Source organism: Gymnoscopelus braueri (assembly GCF_963280865.1).
Source record: "Gymnoscopelus braueri genome assembly, chromosome: 20".
Lineage (NCBI taxonomy): Eukaryota > Metazoa > Chordata > Actinopteri > Myctophiformes > Myctophidae > Gymnoscopelus > Gymnoscopelus braueri.
Genome location: NC_137622.1, coordinates 12,664,698 through 12,690,371, shown reverse-complemented (window position 1 = coordinate 12,690,371; position 25,674 = coordinate 12,664,698). Strand labels below are relative to the sequence as shown.

At 40.5% G+C, this 25,674-nt stretch overlaps 1 protein-coding gene and 1 long non-coding RNA gene across 2 annotated transcripts; both read right to left on the bottom strand.

The window, feature by feature from the left end:
• Positions 1 to 284: 284 nt before the first annotated feature.
• On the bottom strand, positions 285 to 10,760 carry tmem144b (transmembrane protein 144b; the record flags this gene model as incomplete). Its single annotated transcript, XM_080415498.1, has 12 exons — positions 285 to 368; positions 2,005 to 2,058; positions 2,475 to 2,572; positions 3,072 to 3,191; positions 6,839 to 6,957; positions 8,068 to 8,147; positions 8,641 to 8,719; positions 8,811 to 8,891; positions 9,074 to 9,173; positions 9,691 to 9,813; positions 9,984 to 10,145; positions 10,757 to 10,760. The coding sequence occupies 12 exons, from the start codon at positions 10,758 to 10,760 to the stop codon at positions 285 to 287; spliced, it is 1,104 nt and encodes a 367-aa protein (XP_080271624.1).
• A 14,075-nt stretch (positions 10,761 to 24,835) lies between these two features.
• On the bottom strand, positions 24,836 to 25,378 carry LOC308075400. Its single transcript, XR_013932193.1, has 3 exons — positions 25,284 to 25,378; positions 25,028 to 25,103; positions 24,836 to 24,941 (listed from the first exon to the last, which is right to left on the bottom strand). It is a non-coding gene; the product is annotated as an uncharacterized lncRNA (long non-coding RNA).
• Positions 25,379 to 25,674: the final 296 nt, after the last annotated feature.

Sequence of the window (25,674 nt, the reverse complement as noted above, 5' to 3'; positions counted from 1 at the left end):
AAGCAATACAAATAAACAGTTTTCAAACATTCATTTTAATCCCAAGGCAAAGTCCTTTCAACACAGATGGCCTGCAAGCACCATGAGGTGAAGCATTTCAATGTGTTTTAGTCCCCAGAAGCAGAAAAGAGCATCAATCAAGTCTTATCTGTACGCAAGTGACACAAAGTCAACTGATAAATAACATGATGACACACTCCTTCCTCCAGCTACAAAGGGATACCATTGGCATCATGAGGGACATTCCTGTGTAGTATTGCCACCTAGTGGTGGCTGAGTGTCAACTAGAGTTTAGAGATGGCAGTGAGGAGCGAGCCGGCAAGGACCACCAGGGCAGCCAGGAAGAAGACGAAACAGTTGCCCAAACCCTGCAGAAAGAAAAGAGTCAGCATCATAGATATTAGAAACCTAGATACCTCATTGGCCTCTGCAGTTCATTGGGGCGACTTGTATCGCCATACACGGCGGCTCTTCCGTCTTCCGCAGGGAACCTGTCACTCAAAGTGACTACTGGCCAATCACAGCGCTCACAGTGCGTTGACTACTGGCCAATCACAGTGCGTCTTTTCCGGGACTTGTCAGTGCAATGGTTCTCAACCAGTGGTCCGGGAACCACCAGTGGTCATTGAGGGGGTTCCAGGTGGTACCCAGCTAAATGATGGAGAGTTGATAATAACCAAATGGACCCTTATAGATCTTTAAATCTTGAGTATAACATTTCACACTGTCAAGAGTCAAATTGTTAAACATCTGCATTACTTACTAAACAAGTACACAATTAGAGAACGTAAACAATTGTTATTTTGACAACAGCTTATCGAACGATAACATATTCTACGTTTTGGGTGTGAGAGGCTAAAGCTTATCAAACGGTGTTCCGTGACTCAAATGCTGAATAAATAATGGACCTTGATATGAAAAAGGACCAGTCTCTTATTTGAATTTCACAAATAGAGTGTGGAGTTTGCCAAGTTCCAACTAACTAGATGCTGCGCACAGCTGTCAGCTGCTGCCTCTCAAAGGGTTAAGAGCTGGGTTAAGAGCTGGGTTACAAAAAGACCCGCCCCCACCTGCCTCTGATTGGCCTACCGAACTTCCGCGTGTGTGACGCACACGGCAGCCCTGCGGAAGCAGGAAGCGCGCCCGAGATACAGACGCTTCAGAGCCGAATGAGGCGTCTACCTTTATATGTCTATGGTCAGCATCATGTCTTAACCGTAAGTTAGCATCAGGTCTACTACATTTTAAAGGAGTAGTTCACCCCAAAAATTACAACAAAAAGTCTCCATGAATTCAAGGCTTCATGAGGTGTGCAATTGATAGAAAATAATCATATGTTTTGGGGTGAACGCCAATGGAGAAATTAAAGGACGACTTCACCCATTTTAAACCTATCTTTATATAATAGGTACTCACTAATGCACTATTATGGTACAATTTTTGTCTAATCACTCTGTCTTAGAGGAGGGCTGTGGACAGTTCAGAAATGTGTCTACATCAATATCAGTGATATCATCAATGGCGAATCCAAGCTAATAGAGACTCCAGGCTTTCTATTCCTGGAAAGTTAGCATGCTATAATGGAAAATATAGTTCTCGCCTTAATGAAAATCGAATTATTTATTTTTTAATCTAGTTTGAAAAAAAGAAACCTGCTTAACGATGATGTCACTCACTGGTAGGCGGGTTTTAAGTGTCCACAGCCCTCCTCTGAGACACAGACAGAGTAGAAAAGAATGCTACCATTTTATCATGAGCATTAGTGAGGACCAAGTCGTCCTTTAAGTGATTTCTAGGTCTGAATGAATCAGATTTCTAAGTCTGAACTAAATGAACCCTGAAGGATTTGTTTGGTGTTCAGACAACAATGCAACCTCTCTAATCAGCCTTCATCTCACTGTCAAAGCAGCAGCTTCAGAATAACCTGTTCATATACTCATATCTCTCACAGGACTAATCCAGTCAGCATGGAGCACACTCATAGGAAATGGCCGTGACATTTACCTGAATCTCTCTGAACACCAGGGACCCCCACAATGCCGCCACCAGACCATAGCCCTGCAGGGAGAAACAAAGTCTTATGAGAAAGCCCAATGAGTGCTGATGCCAATTTGATTGAACACTTCTTCACACATACAGTACATTCACATCTGGGAGTCACCCAGTACAACCAGTCTTCTACTGTTGGCCTTGGAACCCATTTATATAACAATCAATAAGATTATTGTATGAGACCACATTTAAGCATTGATTGTCTTGTAGCGCTGATAGGACATGTGAAACGGAAAAAAATGAAAACATTATTTCCCGCTGCCATTTATGTGATCCATTTTTTCTAGCTACCTCTCTCTGTCAGATGAATTAATTACTAATCAATTCCACTGAGAAGTAGTTAATGTGAAGTTCTCAGCATTGAACCCAACATTTTGAAACATTGTACAGTATCCATGTGACAGACATTAGGGTGTACTCACAGCAGTTACTATAGGGAAAGTAACAACAGCACTCAGGTAGCTGTTGGCCAGAAACCAACAGTAGGTGGCCATTGCCCACATAAGGCCGGACACGAAGCCTGGAGAGGGAAAGTTTGACATCAGGAGACTTTAATAATAGTGTAATACACACACAGTATATGATAATCACATTAAACACTAGGATGTGCATGTAAAATTCATAATGTACAATACTGTATGTACCATCTTTACTGCATTGCTAGATAAATAAATATCCTGGAACTATTGGCAGAAAATGTTGAACTAATGTTTGAAATAACTGCCTCAACACAAGTGTACCATATGCCTGAGAAATTGCAGTCAGCCAGTATGTAGAATGGTGGATTATTCAGGCGTGTAGCATTATTGTTGACATTGACTGCACCAACTGAAAATGTTACTGTGATTCAACACAACATACTGCGGGTTATTTGGCCCCAAAAAAATCTAAAGACTACAACTCAAGACCACATACCAAATATAAGATTTAAATTTGTGCCTTGAACTGCAAGATAGCGTTTCAACCCATCATCCGTTCTTGTAGAACTGCAGATAAAAAGCATCAGTCAAGTGAGTTACCTGGAAGGACAGCTCTGGAGTACAGCCTGGGCCTGTTCTTCATAGCAGCACAGTAGATTAGGAAGTACACGGTGCTTGCCAAGAAAATCCCACAACACTGGGCATAAACATAATCGATGTCTGTGCAGAGACAATTGAAAGAAGAACATGGTACACTTGCAGAATTGTTTTAGGCCAGTCTACTCTAAAACAGACTTCAAAATGTGTTCTTAATCGTAGAACTGGTGAGTTCAGAATATGAGCATCCAATATGAGCATCCAAACTTGTTCTGAATTTAAATTCATTATCAACATGCACCACTATTCATAACATTTTGGAATAGTTTTTGTTCCCCTTAATGATTCACTGATTTCAACTGAAAGTTAAAGGTAGGGTAAGTGATATATTTTGGTTAAAACAAAAAGTATTTTGTTAAAAGGTTAAAGCACTATATTCTGATAGTAATCATTGCTATAGAGTGTTTGTTCAGTAACATGAGTCTCCCCGTCTCTCCAGCTCTTTAATAAACAGAAAATACATTTTCCGGTAGGTGTCAAAATCTCAGCCAATCAGGAGAAAGTAAAACATTTTAAGCTTCATTTTTATAGTGTTCCAGTTCCAATTTTGCCTGCTCATTTCTTAGTGTCATCACTTCCAATTTCATGTGTTTAATCTATATCTTGATTGAGTTCTCTATCCTGATTGGATAAAATTGGAAATGAAACTAAAACGAAAATGCATTTTCTGTTTTATTAAGAGCTGGAGAGACAAGGAGACTCCTTTTAGTGAACAAACACTCTATAGCAATGAGTACTATCAGAATAAGCTATTTAACACTTATTTAAACTAAAGAAAATCACTTACCCTACCTTTAAGGTAACACTATAGCTGTGTTATTTTACCTGCAAAACAATTAGCATAACAGGGTTAACAGGTGGAGTTGGCAGATCTGTTTGTAGCCTAGAATCTCAAGACATATCTTGTAATCGACTTAAACGGCCACTTATTAAATCAGATTAAAAACAGCTGTGTGCTGCAGTGTGTTGCGACTTGCGAGCAGTGTGCCGCTCTCTCAGAGTGTGAGACTCTCACCCACAGTCTCCCTATAACTTACATCGTAGATGGACAAGCCATTCCCATGCAATATATGTATTCTCAAGAGTTATGTCAACATTGCTTTGAAGCATTGTCGTCACTAAACAGTTTTGGCTACGTACAGGGAGCCTGTACATGCTTGCTTGCTTGCTCGCTCGCTCCCTCCCTCGCTCCCTCCCTCCCTCGTTGAAACCAATGGTCGCTCGACCACGATGACCAACTGTACGCTCTCTCTCTTTATCAACGTCATCACGCTATCCCAATAGGCCTACTTTGATTTCTAACATTTTCACTACCGGAAAATGTCATTCCGCCAGAACATTCCGGAAAAAATTTAAGGAAGCTTGCCGTAAAATTCCGAACACCAAAACTGTCGCCACACAAGATCAATGCCCGTTTTCACATGATGGGTTTAAAAATGTCCACTATGCTTCCTGCATTTTGGCTATGGGAGAACAGGTGATTGTTATAAAGCATTATGAAAATGTGTGAGTGCTTCCAACTAATTATACAGCAGATTATAATTCATTATAGACATGGGCGTCATAGAAAGTGTTACCAAAATAAATAATTTGTGAATTTTGGTTTAACTCATCTCCCCTGACTGTATTCAGACACCTACTGTACTACTGACACCAAGACATCTTGATGTCACCAAGAAAGGTGACTGAACTGTTCTGTTCTGTCTGTGAATCACCGGCAGCAGTGTCACATTGCCCTTTTGTGTGGACTTGCTGTAGAATGCAGTCACACACTGTTAAACTAATTAAACCATACCATACCTTATTAACCACATGAACCCTTGCGTACCTATTCTAGACATGTGTTAAAAAATGTGAACATTCTGAAAACATAGAAAACAAGCTTGAAACGCGTCACAATGCATTGTAAACTTGTATATTTCCACTATTTGATGATGTACAACACCGCTCAGTTGATGTCCAAAATGTACAGCTGTCAATAACACGCACACAATGAATGGCAATCATTCAGTAATTACTAAACATGTAATTGTAGGTCTACTTATTTTAAGTAGCATTTAAACAAGGCCTCATGCAGCTACCGTCAAGCAGTACTGCAGGAAACAATTCCATTTGCAGTGCACAGAGATCTGAATAGGAACATTCGAACATTGAGGAAAACATTTTATTTTGCAAGGCTATTGTGCATTCAGATTATTCTGTGCAGGTTGAGGATCAGTACGGCACTCATGTAGTCTGGCTTCTACAATGGTTAAGGTTACATCTTTTTGGCCACATGGATTTGAACCAACATTCACAGATTCAGTGTAGTCAGTCGGCAAATTAATGTCATTCAGTCAGTGTAAGAAATACCACTAATACCACTATTTCAATATGTTGAGCCTAATGCCATGCAAATGTGTTTAATCCCAGATCTGAGATAGATTGGTCTGTGGTGTGTGTGCGTGCGTGTGCGTCTCTCATGGATTGAGTCAGGGGAGTGCAGAAGGTCAACAACATAATGTGTGCGGGTGAGTTTGTGTACTGTATCAAAATCATTCTCCAGACAGTTCTTTGTTTTCCAAACAGAGTGTGCCTGAAGGCCGATTCAGACCATCAATTTCAAGGATTGAAATGATTGATAAGGGGACCTGGAGTTCAGGTACTGCCTGTCTGCCTAGCATGAATACAATGCATGAACATAATTTCTTGCTGAATTATACTTTCAAAGCGGGCTTATCAGATGTGATGTTTTCCCTTCCCAGGTTTTGATAATTTGCTGTTTTTTAAAGTGCGGTCCATTGTAAACTGTCCTCTCACTCTGTGACTCACATTAACACACTGCTACATGATTCTTCTTCTAAAGACCCCTACACACTGTACGACATTTTTGCGCGAGAAATAAGCAACCAGGTCTATGAAAACAAGCCCAACAAAAGCAACTATAGGCTGCATGAGCACTTTAAACCTATATACAAATAAAATAGCCGATCTATAAGCCCACAACGCGTAGCAGCTATTTTCAAAGAAAAAATAAATTAAGAAATAAAGCCAAATAAGCAACTACACTTTGGAAATAAGCTAAAAAGAAACGCAACCACCAATATTTTTTACAAGCAACTAGCTTATAATAAGCGGACGCGGCAACACTGCTTCTGATCTGAACGTTTGTTTCAGAGAGAGAGAGAAATACAGAGAAATTGAGAATTATTTAATGTCAATTATTAGCGTCCTGTCTCGGTCTCGCGCATATATCATGGGAGCCTTTCACGTTTTCGTGAGACGCTTGGAATAAAAACAAATGATGTATTGGGTCTGGATCACATCGTGGTGAAATATCTTGCAATCAGTGAACCGCTGCCGCCGACCAATCAATCGTGCGAGAATCACAACGATATATTTAGCCCGATTTCAAGAGAGAAACTCGTGCAATGTGAAAAGCTTAACGATCTGTTCACTCGCCGACCATTTCAAATATCGGGCAGTGTGTAGGGGCCCTAAGCCAAGATGCAGAGCTTAAGACTCTTATTGTGAAACATATTCATTTAGCTACCACAGTGGAAATGTAATCTCATGAAATCGAATAGAAGAATCTCATCCAACTTTCCCTAATGTGTAATCTCTCTCTCCATCTAGTGTAGAGTCCAGTTTATGCTTCCTTAAGAATGTGTTGCGGGACAAGATGTATGAGTTATTCTCAAGTGTTGACGGCAGCATGACAACTTGCTTACCGTTCATACTGGCTCCATGGAACATGCTGTCATGGCATGAAGAATGACTCTTGATGTAGAGGATGGGAGCGAACGAAGATCCGTACAGCAGACCAGCACCTACAGCCATGATACAGCCTCTGGTGGACAGACAGGATACAAGAGTTAAATCCTACGTAATGGTGGGTGGATGAGGCATCATTACGTTTTATCAATTAACTGAATAAGCCTGATCTTAAAGGCACATTCTAGTCCGACATGTTTAGCCCATTTACTAATCGACATTACCAACAACAAAAATCCAAAGTAGTTTAATTTACGAGGAAGTCATTGGATTCCGATAATTTCAGTACAGTATTGAAACTTAGTACAACACAAGTTTTTCTTTTTATGCGTTTTAATACAAAGCATGGATTGGATTTATTTGAAAGGTTTAACTCGGCTCCATTATTCAGGTAAGTTAGGTAGCATATTAATTATAATGGAGATTATAAATATAAATGATAATTAAAGGTAGGGTAAGTGATATTTTTTGGTTAAAACAAAAAGTATTTTGTTAAAAGGTTAAAATACTATATTCTGATAGTAATCATTGCTATAGAGTGTTTGTTCAGTAACAGATGTCTCCCTGTCTCTCCAGCTCTTTAATAAACAGAAAATACATTTTTCGGTAGGTGTCAAAATCTCAGCCAATCAGGAGAAAGTACCCATTTTTAAGCTTAATTTGTATAGTGTTCCAGTTAAAATTTTGTCTGCTCATTTCTTAGTGTCATCACTTCCAATTTCACTTGTTTAATCTATATCCTGATTGAGTTCTCTGTCCTGGTTGGATAAAATTGGAAATGAAACTAAAAAAAAAAAAAAAAACTACAAAATACATTTTCTGTTTTATAAAGAGCTGGAGAGACATGGAGACTCTTTATATGGACAGGACACTCTATAGTAACGAGCTCTATCAGAACATAGACCCATTTTGCATTTTGAATAATTGCAAATCACTTACCCTACCTTTAAGTTAATAAACAATAATATGTATTGAGCAGTATGGCCCCCTGAACATCGAAGGCTGTTAAATAAATGAATTCAGACTGATGATAAAACATTATGTTATGAAGGACATAGCTGTTTGTGATTCTGACTGATCAATAATTCCAAACAAATAATCATAATTCAACACATTTTTTATTTTAAAAAAATGCGATTGTAATGGTTCAATGGATAACAGGACTTTGTACAGTCTGACTACTCACATAAAACGGCGCGATTTGGCTCCAACCTTGTCGATCCAGAACTCTGGGGAATGTGAGCCATAAATCCCAGAGTTTATTCGCTGCAGAATGATGGAAGAGTGACTTCAATGTTAATAAAAAACAACTACTGCAGAAGAAGTACAGAAAGGAAATCAAATTGTCAGAGTAGGCCCTTATCTCATCGCCAGTCTCATCCTTTACCTCCAGACTACAAAAATGCATCTTTCTAGTTTGAGATGGAATTGCACTCGGAGGTCACGTGTAGATGCACTGCAGCTCGCTGCTCTAGCTGACTCTAAACATGCACAACTGATTAGTGTGCACTACAGTATGAGCTTGTATATCTGCTATTTTTTAATAGCCAAAGTATAAGATAATGGTTCAAATCTAAAATGATGCTTTCCCGGTCTTAATGGGTTAAGTCTGCTGCTTAAAGTAGCCGCCTTGCTCTCCCCCCCCCCCCCCCGTCCGGTTCCGGTGTCCTGCACCTGGGTTCAACAGTCTGACCGTATCCAGCCCAGTGGTGATGAAAAGGTGTAGTAAACACCAATATACTGCATCAATATCACTTACTGATGCGACAAGCAGGGGAGTCAATTCAGCGGAGGGATGAGTCACCATATTTGTTTTTACAAAGAAAAAGATAAGCCCACTGTAACAGACAAGACAAAAACAGCGGTCCTTCAAACACTCAATATAAAAGCAGTAATTTAATGCGAGACCACTTAGTGATTTTCTCTCACCTGAGCAGACACAAACCAGCCCCACAGTAGTTCAGTAGTGGCCGGGATACATGCTCAGCTGGGATCCCAAACCACCCAAATCTGAAATGGACTTTAGAATATTAATAAAAAATAACTTTTCAAACAATGCTACCAAGTGCTTTACAACAATATAAAAATGAAACGGGAACAAAACAACAATACAAACTCAATACTCAACAAATATTTTGACCAAAAGCAATTCTCTCTCTCGGGCTAATTTTAAAACAACCAAAGTCACTCACCTTGAACTTGCCCAGCCCATTAACAAGCTGGTAGACCCCCACATCAAAATCCCAAGTGCAAGGCCAATGCATTTCACGATGGGCACGCTTGTAATGTTACCTGTTAACAAACATCAATAAGGATGTTTTGATAATAGATGTGTAGCACCATTCATACACAGAACACAGCTCAATGTACTTCATTGTTTGACCATGCTCAACACAATGTGTATTTTCAACTGAAAAAGTGTCGTTTATTTTCATTTGAAAATGCATAATTTTTATGAAGCGACATTTAGCTACATGAAGCCGACTCTTCTGTGACCTTCAATGGAGGTCAAAGAGCATTCTCTCCCTCTCCTCTAGACCAAAATCAATCCGTTCATGAAATCGGTCTAATGACCAACATCATATGTTGTCTGCTCAGTCTCCCGTGTTTGCAGATCATTTTAAGACAAAGACTTTTTGTTTCTATACTCAGGAGATATATCTAAACAAGATAAGGGTGCCAAATATGGGGTAAATAATAATAATAATAATGAGTCCATGGGCCCTGAATAGATAGGGGCCCTCTGTATGACATTTTAGGTTGTATATATCTTTTTATATTAATAGTCCAGAAACAGACAGTAGCCTACCAGTAGCCCAGATGACTCCTCCCAGCATGGCAAGAGGTTGGAACTTGGGTGATTGAAGCATCACATCTCCAAACTTGGCTAGGAACCAAATGGCTGCACAGGTGACCCACTGGAAGAACATTCCTACAGACAGCAGGACGACAGCAGACCTCACACACTCATACCAAAACAACAGTCCACCTTAAACTGGATACAAAATGAGATTGAACAATCATTTTAATTTATTGTAGGCCTCATTGTTACAGTTACATTAGGCCTACGTCGATTGGGGTTGAGGAATAGCCTATACCTACCATCTCCTGTATCTATCCTTTTGATGGGCACCAAGTTGCTTCCATACAGGAGCACCGCCATCACGTTGGCAGCGAAACCATAAGCGATATCTGTGATATTGGTCTCATTTGAAGTATTAAAGGTAAAATTGACAACGGGATGGTTCTTATCAACCTGAACATCTGGGAAAACACAAAGTAAAAACAGACCATATTAGCATTTGACCCACATCTGAATATATATAAACTTTCTTACCAGCGATGAATTTTTCTATGAATTGAGTACAAAGGAAACAAGCCATATAGTGCTTTCTTGGGTTTAAAATCTTCTTAAACCTTGTATTGAACTGTACTTCCCTGTGCCTGTCTTTGCAAACTGTTAATAAAGTATTCAATCAATCAATCAATCAGTTGAATAGGCTTAATAGGCAATACATTGATAGGATTAGGATACATGAAGAGTGGGCACCAAGGAAGAAGCAAAATTGACTATTAGGTCCAAAATGTTTTTAAAATCTAATGTTTGAAAAATGTTATTAAGTAGGCTTAATGTAAAGTATAGGCTACATGATGAGAACATGCATGGCACATCATTGTCAGACTTAAATGTACGCTTTAGCTTCTTGTTTAAATGCCCAAAATAATTGGATATACAGGTTTCGTAGCAATTTGTGGCAAATGTAGAAATATTAGGCCTTAATTGTCCAATGTTCATCATGTTCTAATCATGTATAGGCCTACTTCAATTCCTACTTTTCCAAATAGACATTGTACATGGAGGTGCCCACTGTTACCCATTTATATACAGTGATATGTACAAGCAGGTCTTCAACGTTTTTCAGCCCAAGGTAGCTGAGAGAGAGAGAGAGGTGCAGGGACCCCCACTACATATTATAACATTGTGTTGCAGGTTTAACTTTTTCATAGATTTTTTTGTACATATTTTTCACTCTTCATACCAGTAACCTGTAAACTGATTGTATGACATTCTGTATAGTAGTGTGTATATCTGTCTGTCTCTTATATGTCATCATGATTTGTGTGCATGGGGTTCTCATCTTAAACAGGCTCAGTGCTTAATGAGATTTCCAGTTTAGTAGACCTTGTATTGTGAATTTGTACTTCCATGTACTGTACTGTTATGTACTGTCATGTACTGTTCTCATGTCTTACTAAATAAAGTATATCAATCAATCAATAGATAGCTTCATAGACTTGTTTGACAGCACTGTCATCAGTGTTGTGTTGGATTCATGTTAATGTGTATTTTCAGACATTTAACCACTTAAACCATCAATCCTTAGTAAACTTGACCTGTCACTCAGTACTTGGTCTGCACCCCCCCCCCCCTCTACACCAAACCTCTATTGCCAAAAAATTAAATGCAATTTTGGGTTAAAGCTCTCCTCAGAATAGGGATGCTATAGAGGGTTCAAGTGGTTAATGTAAAAAATAATATCCTATCTCACAAAACTTTGGCGGCTCCCCTTTAGTAACTCTTGAGGACCCCTGTCCCGGACCCCCTGTTGAAGACCCCTGTCCTACAGTAACAATATACTAAAATATGAGCTGCAACCTTAAAGCAACTTCAATGCACAGCAATAGCTATTCTATCAGGCTCAAATACAGACAATATACGCACCTTGACCGGCAGCAACGTGTTCTGCTCTGTGGAAGCTCACTGTTAATAAGAGCATAATATTTAAAAGGAGAAGACGAGGAGGACATTTTGTTAGGAACATCTGTTTGGTGTTTTCTGTGAGAAGGGAAGGATTAAGCAGTTAAAAACGTCAGGAAAACTTTGGCAATAGACCAGAGGATGAGTGGTGCGGCTGAGGGGCCAGGTGTTACAAATGATCTCATCAATGGTCTGGCTGCTGGTGGCCTCTGGTGGAAAAAGTAGGCTACTCACGTTCTTTACTTAAGTAAAAGTATCAATACTGCAATGTAGAAGAGAAAACACATTACAAGTAAAAGTACGGAAATCAAAATTTACTTGAGTAAAAGTACAAAAGTATTGGTATCAAAATGTACTTAAAAGTACCAAAAGTAGAAAGTAGCCTATTCATTATGTAGAATATCCTGTTTCACAAGTTTTCAAATGCATAAAAATGTTTTTTTTAAATAGCAGATCTATAAGCTGTGAGCTTGTAGATCGGCTATTCTCAAATGGCCGAAACGTTTGTAGGGCTGAAGTTGTTAATGTATATTTTGTAGGCTAATAATAATCAAAATCTACAAAGCAACTATATAGTAACTAATGTTTTCAAATAATTGTAGTGGAGTAAAAGTAGGCTACAATATTTGCCTCTGCGATGTAGTGGAGTAGAAGTAAAAGTACAGACAATTCGAAATAATCCAGTAAAGTAAAAATACCTAAAACTTGTACTTAGTGCAATACTTGAGTAATATACTGAGTTTGAGTTACATTTACACCACTGGAAGTGACGGCTGCACGCAGGCGGCGCGCACGCGTCTATAATCAAACACTCACACACTCATGAATGAATTTCTTTAATTGACATGATCATTTATTTTCATAAAGTGATAATTTTCAGAGCTGCTTCTCATGCAATCTCAGTAGGCTAAGTATGGGCAACTCTTTACTGATAGCTGACAGCCATGACAGCAAAACTAGCAGAAAATAAACCAAATAAAGAAAAAAGAAAACACTTGATATAATAAAGTAGGTATGTATATATATGATTTGAACATGCACAGTAGACATCATTATCAGAGCTAAATTTACCCATCAATGTCTTTATCCCTGAAATGACTGGATATCACAGGTTTTGCAGCATTGGGCCTTTAATGTAATAATAATAAATATAAATATATATAATAGAGAGAGAGAGACCTGTGTGAGGATTCCCTTTGAGGACTATATTTACAAATGTATTGCCTTATGGGTTAGCTATTATTATTATTATTATTATTACTATTATTATTATTATTATTTTTATTATTATTATTATTATTATTATAAGTACTTAACTAAACGTGTTCATATAAAGTTATAATGAATTACGTCAACCCCCGGCGGAATGGGCGTGCCAGAGCATGCTGGGCGAAAACAATCTTTTTTCTTTTTTTCTTTTTTCTTTCAGGCTCTAGGTGGCGCTGTGGCAGAAAACGGTGGCGCAGTGGGGGCGAGGGGGGGGCGCCAGGAAAAATATTGCCTAGGGCGCCAAATTGCCTAGCACCGGCCCTTCAGTTTGGGGACCAATCAGAAGGCGTGTTTACAGACGAATCCAGCGCGGGCCAATGGCGTTGCAGGAAGCGGCCTCATCCAGCAGGTGCTTAAGGACCAATCCTCCAGCGCAGACGTTAATGCGCTTCAGATACTTTGTGGGTCAGTCGCATCACATGAGCTCCGAGAAAACAACACAACACTGAGAGGAAGTTACTGTTTGCTTTCATCAACGGTTTTGTTTTGTGTTTAACTTTCAACAGTTTCTGCAGTTTAAACTTGTGTTCAACGTTTTCTTCTGTTTTTGGAAGCCAACGTCAAGTTCGTCGTCAACGTCAAGTTTAAAGGTAAGTTGACTTTCTTCAAAATGCCACCTTAACGGAATTGTGGAACATGACATGTTTATGTTTATCGATTGCAAAATGTTTGGTTGTACCGTGAAGTGAGTTAAATTACATGTTCAGCAGCTAACTGAACTCAGTGTGTAACATTTCAACGGCTCGTTTTGTTTTTAGCCTCATAGATAACTAATGTTTACATTTGAAAAAATGACAGCATGTTGTAGTGCTGCACGATTCTTGCTCAAATGTGAATCACGATTTTCCTCCATAAGAATTTTTTTTTTTTTTTTTTAAATCGCCATAATTTAAAATCGAGATTGCATAGGTGTCTGAATCGAGATCACGATCTTTTTTCGATTAATTGTGCAGCACTAGCATGTTGTCGTTATAAATCACTCAAGTCATCCTGTCGCTTGTGAAATAGAACTTGTGATGTTACCCGTTTAAATCGCTTATTTAGTCCTATTGTAGCCGAACCGGGAGCAGTAATAAGCGATTTAAACGGGTAGTTTCGCTCCGGACCTAAAATATGCCCCGGACCAAACCTTAAACATCCGTGCGGTTTAAAATCTACCATTATTTTTGGGATACGATGTATACAAAAGGGTAAACAGCGGAGCCTTGGCGGACGTTCCACCGATTCTGGATGAGAACGACATAGAACCTAATCTCGGAGCTGTATAGTGTAGTGAGAGGTTCTTAATGGAGCTAGGCCAGGACCCCTCATTGTACTTTGTATGCTCTAGTTCAGGGGTCTTCAACGTTTTCAAGCCAAGGACCCCTTAGCTGAGAGAGATGAAGCAGGGACCCCCACTTAATATTGTATACAATTGTGTAGATGGCCAATGGTGGAAGAAATACTCACATTTGTTACTTAAGTAAAAGTATCAATACTGTAATGTAGAAACTAGAAATACTCTGTTACAAGTACAAATCTGGTAAATAATCAAAATCTACTTACATTAAAGTATTGGCAAAAATATATACTTAAAGTACCATAAGTAAAAGCACTCATAATTCAGAATGTCCCATTTTACAAGTTTTAAAATGTATACAAATCATTTGAAAATAGACAATCTACAAACTCACAGTATTGAAAATTGGAAATGCTCCAGTAAAGTAAAAAATACCTCAAGATTGTATTTGAGTACATGTACCTAGTTACTTTCCAGTTTCCACCACTGTAGATGGCTTCATAGACTTGTTTGACAGCACTATTGGTTGTCAATTAATGTTTTGTTTGTTTGATTGATTGTGTACACATTATGTTTTCTATTGTTGGATTCATGTGTGCATTTTCAGAAATGTAATATTTGAAACCCTCAATATTTAGTCAACTTGACCGTTGGCTCTGTACTTGGTCTGCTCTTTTCCCCACTACACCAACTCTCCGAAAATAGCTACAATAGCTATCTACAAGCTCACACCGCCTCGCAGCGCGAGGGGTTGTGAGCTTGTAGATCGGCTATTTTTTCTGGTATTGTTCCCCATCACACAAACATTTGGTGGACCCCCTAGGGGTCCCGGACCCCCCGTTGAAGACCCCTGCTCTAGTTCTTTGGTCATCTTTAGCTTCACGTAGGGTACAGCATTGGTACATGTTCATTTACAATGCTGTATCCTTGGAAAGAATGGAAACCCCTCTCATAGCCTATTTCAGATCTTCAAGTGATGTGATGCATTGTGAGCTTGTAGATTTGCTGTTTTAACAATATTTGAAATATCCCTTCCTAGAAATGTATTAGAGTCCAAGTACAATATATGAAATCTAGTGGAGTGACGGTATACAAAAATATAGATAGTGAAGTAAAGTACAGATACAAAGGGCTGGTTGGGCTCTACATTGCCCATGTGTGCTCCAAGTGTGTTTTATGGACTTCTGTCTGTGTTTGTCAGTTTTAAGCATGGGCCTCTTTGGCAGTGCATACTTGCTAAAGAGACTTTGTCTCAATGTATTTTTACTGGTTAAATAAATGATATATAAGGGGAAATGCATTAATTCATTCATTCATTCATTCATTGTATGGTGAAATTAGTTAAAAGGCTATCTACAACAATCTCATTGTGGCTCATTTAACTTGGCCATCACTTTGTTTTGTTCATTTGAATACAGTGATGGAATCCCGCTGGCTCTAAATCTGTCAAATGAATCACAAGGTCGCTTGCTAAGCTTGTAGATGTATTCTTTTTTGGCAATACAGTAGATACCGCTGTACTGCGGGGTATAAAGTATTCTTGTGCCTCAAGTGCAACCAGCGGCCCTTGTCATGAAAAGGTTTGAGAACCACTGCTTTAAACTTCTACATCTCAGAGGAAAATATTGTTGTATTGTTTACTCCACTGCAATTATTTTACAGCTTTAGTTACTAGTTGCTTTGCAGATTTAGATTATTAATACAACAATTAACTACTTAAGCCCTATTTTATACTTCGTCTATTTGTCAAAAAGGTTTGACAAATTTTTAGTGATTTTCTTCTGAAACAGGCCATTCATAATTACTACCAAAGTACTTTTTACTTTGGTACTGTAAGTATATTTTGATGCCAATGCTTTTGTATTGTATTACTTTTGTATTGTACTTTGAATACAGGACTTATCTACCACACACACACACACACACACACACACACACACACACACACACACACACACACACACACACACACACACACACACACACACACACACACACACACACACACACACACACTGATTACAAATACAGAAACATAATTAAAATGAAAGGCCACGTTATCTGCTTTCAAATGAGATCCTCATTGTGTTTGTATAATTTTGTGTGAGCTATGTGTTAATTTTGTGTCTCTCTCTCTCTCTCTCTCTGTCTCTCTCTCTCCACAGTGCAGCAGGGAGGAGGACAAGGAGAGGACACCAATAGACCAGTACTGGTAAACACACACACACACACACGCACACACACATACACATACAGTACACGCATACACACACACAGAAGGAATAATGACGTGTGAGAGAGTGGAGAGGTTTCAGAGTACAGCCATGCTGTGTCGTGCAGACCGGTGGTCCGAGGTGGTGACGACTGCCACCCGGGCCAAGGACATGGACAACGCCTCCTTCTCCTCCTTCAACGTGGACGACGGCCTGACCAGCCTGCAGTGGCTGGTCAGGCCACTGCCCTGTGGCTTCTACGTCCCTGATGCCAACGGCAGAGGGTCCCAGGCAGGCCCCGGACACCACCGCCAGCCACCTCCTGTCTTCAGCTGCCGCCAGCCGGTGAGTTCTCCTGAGGTGCCTTTGTCCCCTCTGGCCGCGGACCCCGCACCCATCAGGACCACGCCGGCGGCCTGCATCCGGACACAGCAGAGCCTCCCTGGCATCGTGCCCCACGGCGCCCCTGGCAAGAGACCGCCTTACACCTTCCCCATGATGATCTGCATGGCCATGCAAGCCAGCGGGAAGAGCAACATCCCGGTCTCCTGCATCTACCAGTGGTTTGTGGACAACTTCTCCTACTTCCGCCACCACGCCAATCCCGACTCCTGGAAGAGCAGCATCCGGCACAACCTGTCCACCATTAAGGAGTTCATCAATGTCTCTCGGCCGGAAGACAACACAGGTAAGGGAGGCTTCTGGACGGTCGACCCGCTGTATGCCGAGCGCATCCTTGTCAAGGCTTTCAGCAAGTGGATGACCTCTGTCCAGATTGACCCGACACTGCAGAGACCACCCATGTGGAGCCCACCGCTGCAGAGCCCACCCCTGCAAAGCCCTCCGCTGCAGAGCCCTCCGCTGCAGAGCCCACCCCTGCCCGTGTCGCAGCAGCTGATCAGGGGCCTTGAAGAAGCCACCAGCGTGGAACAGAACCAGCCAGCCAGCCAAGGAGATCGGCAGGCTCAAGAGGAAGAAGCGTCCAGACTCTACAGCTAGCGTGGCCAAAGTCCCCCGTCGATCCAGCTCCCTGCGGCTTCATGCTGAAGAACGGAAAGAGTTGGACGGCCTCCTCGACTGGATCTTGAGCAGGGAGATCAGTCCGGACCACCCACTCACTCCTATCCAGCAGCATCAGGGTCCAGAGCTCTGCAGTGTTGCTACCTCCGCTGTCTCCTGTGCGCCTCCTTCCCCTCCTAGCTGTGCCTTGGGTTGGCTCCCACAGGGTCCGTTCGTTCACCATCAGCTCCTTGGTTCGGGCTTGAGCGGGGAGCTGAGTCTACTCCTTGGTTCGGCCTTGAGGAGTCTTGACAGCGGTGAGCCGCTGAGCAGTACCAGCCCCATAGAGGACGACCAGACGGTCAACTTCGACTGGGGCTTGGACTCTGACTTCCTCGATCCGGCCTTGAGCGGGGACCTGAGTCTGTACAGCGGGGAGACGCTGAGCAGCACCAGCCCCGTAGAGGACGACTTGGACTTCCTCGACTCGGCCTTGAGCAAGGAGGTGGTGGTGAACGTTGACTGGGACGCCTTCTTTGAGTCAGCTTTGAGTGGGGAGCGTGGGGACAGTGAGGACAGCTGGGAGCCGCTGTGCTGAGCCCCAGGTAAGTGGATGTTGGAGAGGATTGGACCTATCCATGGAACAAAGACCATATACAAGGTAAGTAAGGTACTCATATATGGGGCCGTCAGAGATCCCCATACAAGGACCTGATCTAGGTGACCCGAGACTAATGTCATGGACACTGTGGAGACCGACATCACAACAGCTGATGTCCCGGACAGAACACGCCGTACAAGGAGATATGCACGCTCCATATAAGGTCTAGCAAGAGCGTGGTGATGTCAGGAGAGTGACACTGCACCCCTCCGGAGAGACTAGAGGAGAGGAGAGGAGAGGAGAGGAGAGGAGACTGGAGGAGAGGACGAGAGGAGGAGAGATGAGAGGAGAGGAGAGGAGAGGACCGAAAGCGAGAGGAGGAGAGAAGAGGACAGAGTTCATCGCCACTGGATACTTGAGCTCTCAGCTGAAGGCGACAATCAAAACAACGAGGTATCTACTCTATAATTATTTTTTGTTTTTTTATTACTTTGTAAATAATAATAAACTCTGGTTGAGATTAATTGATTGCAGCAAGCACAGGAGTGAGGAGTCCCTTCTGACTGGTCACAGAGGTCCCCCCAGTTGAGCTGGGTTAGTTGAGCCCTACTCCTAACCGCTCTTGGTGCGCGTGGACGTGTTTCTAGGAAGGATGGACGACTGTAGCATGAAGGCAGCTGTGGATGCACGTTGTAATGCAGGATTCCAGGTTTGTATCCCCCACTGGTAAGTCACTTTGTTGTTTATTTGTCTAGATTGCCTTGGTACTGTAAGCAAACACGTTTGTTTTTTATGTAATGTATGTGAAGCACTTTGTAAACCTGCCTTTGAAAAGTGCTACATAAATAAAGTTTATTTACATGCTAAAATGCAAAAAAACAAAAAAATATATATACTGTATCTGTATCTGTGTCTGTCTGTCTGTCTGTCTACACACACACACACACACACACACACACACACACACACACACACACACACACACTCAAAAACATTCTGGAGCGTCTGGGTGTGGTAGTGGTAAAACACTGTCACACCACGCAGGTAGCTGGGTTCAATACCCAGCCGCAGCAGTGCCTCCAGCTTGGCTGGCCGCTCCAACAAACACAATTGGCTACAGTGTACTGTTTGCAGGTGGGAAGCTGGTGATGGATCAAGTGATCATGTTCTTTTTGCTGCACTGCAGAAGCTGCTGATGCACATCAAGGTTGTTTTAGTTCTGAATTTAGTTTTGACTTATGTTTTCACTTTAGTTGTAGTTTGTTTTTAAAGTGGCTTTGCTAGTTAAGTTTAGTTTTTAGTTTTGGAAAAGGCTTAGTTAGTTTTTTATTAGATGTGTTAGTTCTTTATTGTAATATGGGGTATTTGTCAGGGGTGAGATTCAGAAAGGTCATAAAAGGTATTGTGTAATAAAAACATAACATTTTAAAAGATGTATTCACAGTTGAAACTGGTACAGTACTAGTCTTATGTAAGACTAAAAGTAAGGATTTTTTTTTATTTTTTTTAAGTAGTCTCAGTAAGGATATACAGTTTCAATTAGTTGTATTTTTTTACCCTAGTTTTTGTTTCAGTTACTAAAATGTTTTTTTCAATTACATTTTTAGTTATTTTGCTAATTTTAGTTAACTATAATAACCTCTATGCACATAGCAGTTTATAGCAGCAACAGGGACTGCAGGACACTTGGGGACAGTTGGGAATTGGCAATGACTAAATTGGGTCTCCTCCCATGATTGTCACCTTGCCGTTGGTGGAGGAGCTTGTGTTATCCCAGAGACCCAGAGAGCTCTCCTGGCTGGTCCAACCATGCCAGACAGCTCAAAGGGCAGGGGTCAGACTAAGGACAATCGCTAGTCCTCCATATTGGGGGTTGGGAATGAGGTTAACAACCTCGTCCCTTAAAACAAACATGTTACAGAAATCATCACAAGAAACCAAAGCAGTCCAGAGGACGTCCAAGGAGACACCAGCCACAACAACACCTGTGCAAGGTAGTAGCAGTGGAGGAGTATTGTATACTTAAGTAAATGTAGTAATACCACAATATAAAAATACTCTGTTACAAGTAAAAGGCTTGTATTCATTTTTTACAGAAACAGGTTTGTAAGCTATGAGCCACTGGCATCAAAGCAGCTTGCAGAGGTGCTTGCACTGAAGGTCATGTCCGACCTTTTAAAGATCAGTTTTATTTGTCAAGTTTGTTTTTCTATATCTGACTGCATGTCTGCTTTCTTCCTTGCTTTTCTCAGTATACTATTTGACATGTCATACTGTACTGTATGCTGTTTATATAGTGCTATTCTCTGTGTCATGCAGGAGCTGGTTGCCACATTCATCTGGCTTGAAGACAGAAATAAATAGTCGTTGGTCCATCTGGCTCTTCCCTGCTACCCTGATCTAACTTCCATGCTGGCCACCAGGGGGCACCCTGTTCTCTGTGCACATCATCAACCTGAGGAAGGTAGGGGTGGCTGGCTGGCTGAACATAATGATTGTGTTAATCAGTATTAATCATAAATTAACGTATAATCACTCACACTGGTATATTGGTCTGATTGGGCTATAATGTTGAAATATAACGGCAAGATCATTGTTTTTTCCCTTTGCCTTTGCCACAATCCCCCTACACACACACACACACACACACACACGCACACACACACACACACACACACACACACACACACACACACACACACACACACACACACACACACACACACACACACAATTGTCATTCTGTATGATGCTAAACATGGTCTCTTTTTCCCTCCCTCTCCATTCTTATTTCTCTTTCTCTCTCTCTTTCTTAACAGTTGCTCCATCCTGCTGGCCTCTCATCCTGGTCTATCTGTTCTCCATCATGGGCTTCCTGTGTCTGAACAACGACTGATACCCTGCCTCAGATAGCACCGGGTAACTCCTGTCCCTAAAGCCCAATTCATACTCCATCCCAAGTTGAACAGAACTTTGTTCGGACAGGGTAGGTTATAGCCTGCTGCAACCCTCCTGATTTCGTGTATAAAGGGGCGGGTGTATAGAGCCGGCGAGAGACTGCGCATGATCCCATTGGTTCACCGATCTGTCCGTCAACCCCCGCCCCGTTAACACAACATTACGAGCGACGCCCACTGCACTCTGGTTGGTTGGGAAATGAAACACTTCCTCATACCCAGTACAGGCTATGGATGGGCCAGGCTTTTATTTTTTAGCAAAACTAAGCAATAAAAGCCTGGAGATCGAGGCTAGGTAGGTTATAACTACAGATCGACGTCATTCGGGACTCCATGACGGATTGCCCACAGCATGTCGGAACCACATCCAGGTATTAAATCCATTCTGCTGGCTTGGATTCAGTCGCTGGAGATGCAAGCTGCTACAGCTGCGATTCATTGATCAGATTAGTGAGTGGGCGGGGTCTGGCGTTCAGAACACAGAACAGTGAATGGACATTTGTCTCTCAGGAGTTTTTTTTTAGTTTTGGACAGACCATCTGAAAAAGGTTCTGACATCGTATGGATTATTTTGAAGCCCTAAACCTGTCTGTGTCATGCCTTTGACCTTTAACTCTTAAAGGTCGTATATAAGTGATATTATTTTGTTAGTATAAATGTTAAATACAAATAGCCATATTTCCCCCCTAGTAATCATTGCTAGACCAGTGTTTGTTAAGTAACGGGGGTCTCCTTGTCTCTCCAGCTCTTTAGTAAACAGAAAATACATTTTCAGGTCAGGATATTAATTTCCTCCAATCAGGAGAGAGAACTCGTACAGATTAAATGAATGAAATTGGAAATAGTGAAACAAAACAAAATCTGACGAAATTGGAACTAGATCAAATTGAAGCTGATAAATGGGTTCTCTCTCCTGATTGGATGAAATTGGCAACCCATCTGAATTTATTTGTCTAATGTTTACTAAAAGATGGAGGGACAGGGAGACTTTAAAGAGCTTTTTTTTTTAAAAGGGGGGGGAAAGATCACTTACAGCAGCTTTAATGTAAACTTCCTTTATCATGGAGATAACTAAGTCTATTTCAAGTCTATTATATGCTGTTTTTGTTGGTTACCTTCGCCTGTTTCTACCTACTGGTGACTATGCACACTTGATCAGCCCAGGAGTAGAAGGCCAGGTCGGATGTTGAATCATCCTTATACTGTCTTTTATATTATATTGTTACTGTTTTTGTTACTACTACTTTTCTGTACTTCTCTTCCCATACCCGTATCTTTGTTTCATCCTAATTACTAACTATAACCATAACTTTAACATTTAAAGCCTCACTATGTAACTTTTTTTTTTAATGAATAAAATTTAATTTTGTCCAATCTGTTTGGTAGAGTATGTTAATACAATATAACTTATACAAATGGGGAGGTTGTATTTTGTCTCCCTGCTATTCTATTGAGACATTGATATTGTGTCAAAGGTCATGTCTCACCTAGTCACAGGACCTGACACAAATTCTGACTTGACGGTCAAGATTCAATTTATTCCTAGAGCAAGTAGACCGGCTCTATTAGATCAATGGTAGAAATTTCAGCACTTTCGCTGGAAACCGGGTTCAGATCCAGGGTAGAAGAGGAAAGTTACATAGTGCTGCTTTTAATGCAACTCTAAATGGGGTTATCATACGAGTCAGATGATTGTAGCTGATGTGTAATGTGTCAAACTGAAGGTTTGAACTATGATTCAATTATAGACATTTTCAAGTGCAAGCACCATCGTCTCATGCTGTGTAGACTGCTGTAAACATTATTTGATTTGCTAACTTTGCTGTTGTAATCTCAATTTTGAAATGACTCAATAATTTGTGCATGATGTCATGTTTGCATCTATCTGCCTACTATGCTTCTTTGAGAATAAAAACCATACATTGATTGTAGTTCCATATTGTATTTTATTCACTTTTTTTCTTTTGTATTAAGTTGGCAATAGCTCTTTCTCAACACTGGTTTGATTAACAGAAAACACATCACTGTCACCGTCTGGTGACTGATATTGTCCTTCTAATCTGTGAGGAGGCTTTTTCATTTATTATTAATTATTATTATTTTTATTTTATATTAAACTTTTTTCATAAACTAGATAAATAAAATGTTTACTGTAATCTCATGGGCTCTACACTTGGTTGACCATATTCTAAAGGGCTACACTAAATATCTTTGCTGAACACATGCACGTACATGCATAGTAGATAGACCATTCCTATGAGGAAGTGAACAAGGCTCAGCTGGTGTAGCAATAATCTCTGTAGATAGTTTGTTGGTGTCGGGAGCCTGTTAGTGTGGAGATGACCATAGTTTCTGATAGGTTGGGGACGTAGTATGGCCTTGGGAGTCACCTCCTCACTCCCACTGTTTACGCCTAAAACAATAAATATGTGTTGATCTTTTCCTTTGACACCTACAGTGGTGTTTCAAAGTTTGTGAACCCTTTAGAATGTTCTATATTTCTTCATAAATGGTTCTACAGTAGACGGGGAGAACCCAATAAACTCAAATGTATTTGAGGGAAATGATCCAATTGTATGTGAATGTCAAAACAATGTGAACTTAAAATAATTAGCAGTTCATTTGAAGGTGTTTTCATTCACAAATAAACCCAGTTACGGTTGATAATTCCTTGCATTACAATAGGGCTCAAAATGGAGCACAAGGACCCTCAGGGTTCCTTGAGGGGGTTCCAAATGGACCCTTGCAGGTGAGTGTACAAATGGAACCAAATGGACCTCTATAGGTCTATTTGCTTCCCTTTGTACATTCTGAGAGTAATAGGGGTTTGATATCTTTACTGATCATACATCTGATCCACCATAATCAAAAGGATAACGGACAAAAGCTTACAGCCTGTTTCCATTGTGGTCCTTAGTATGAGGTGTGTATGAAGTCATGTAGTGTGGTATAAAGTGCAGAATGTGTCCATTCTTTTTAAAATAAATCAGTGCTATTGAACACCCTTTAAGTCTTTGTGTGGGTTTTACAAATAATGAACCAATGAAAAGTATTAAAAAGCGCTTCTGACTAAACATCCTAACTCCATTGGATCCTCAAACTGTCGTTAAAACCACCTAACTCCAATTTGTGGAGATAGTTGTTTTGTCCTTAATTGATTAGAATTACCTGTCTCCACATTAATGGTCAAAAACCTCCTAACTCCACTTGAGCTGTATTTGGGTAAAATGGTGATACTATATAAGGACACATTCAAGTACTGACAATGTATAAAGTCACCATAGCAACTATGACGAGGCAGTATTGTGTTGTTCTAAAAACATGTTTTTTTTTTCATTTCCTAATACATTTTTATTTTGGACATAGCTGGTTTCTGTCCCACAGCAGAGTAATGCTTATTTTAATAATAATCGTGTAATTTAAAATTACAAAAAAATACTTAAAAATTAAGTAGCTTAAGCTAGGCTGGGGTTAAAAATCATAGAACTATCTATCTATCTAACAAGACCCTCAGGGTCATACACGTGCAAATGTACCCTTACGGCTGGAGTTAAATTAACATTAAAGATTGTATTTACCGTGTAGTCTGCCAAGTTCACTGAACTCGGTTTATTCACTAATACTCTACAATAAAACAACATATTCACAGTGTAATAACAATACTATACTCTATGGTATAAGAAAACAATCATAATCAATAAAATATTTTCTGATGGGGGTCTTTGGCAAAATACATATTAATTCTGAGTTTGAGAACCATTGTCACAAATAGATGAGATAAAGTTAAAAACATAGTTCTACATGATATTCCTATGCATATACTGTATAGGCCTATTAAACTATTAATGAGTTAAATCAGTATAATTTCCCAGACCATGTGCACACTAAGCAGCAGATGTATCCACGGGGGATTCAGTTACTGACGATGAATCATACAAATTGTTGTAAAAGGAAATGCTGGATTCACTTCCATGCTGCGTACCCTGGAAGAGAACAGAAAAGGGTTTGATCGTCTTATTTCAAGGGAGGCTTGAACGCACATGTTGCTGTTTCAAATCTATATACTTACATCTATTTTACAGTCATAAAGATCAAATACAGCGTTCTGGACAACTGCCTCATCTGTCATGGATTGATGCTGGTTGCTGACAAAGGGAGTAGTAGACAAAGGTTAAGTCAACAAATCCCATATAGTACCGTACAGTATGTCACAGATAATTTCACTGTAGCATTATTACAGTATGTACATTATGTATGTGATCCTCATTATTATGATCATATTTATTATAATAATTGTCATCGTCGGCATCATCAAAATTACATACGTGTTGAAGCACCTCCTGTAGACAGAAAGGACAAGTATACAGCCAAGTCCAGCCAGCAGACCGAGACCAACCACTAGTCCTATGACCAAGGCATCTGCAGACACAAACACACACACAAAATACACATGAACACTCAACTACTATGGGAAACAAGGGTCTCAGCTGACTCAAAAATAGTCCCGTTCTCCCATTAACCACTTTCTACCTGTCGCCCGTCATTATAGGCAGTGGTACTCTGAGTCTGCCCCACATACTCCAGGGTCCGGGGACCCCCAGGGGTCCTTGAGGGGGTTCCAGGGGGTACCCCCTCAAGGATTTTAATTAAAGGGAGGGTAAAATAAGTGTTAAATAGCCCTATATTCTGATAGTACTCATTGCTATAGAGTGTTTG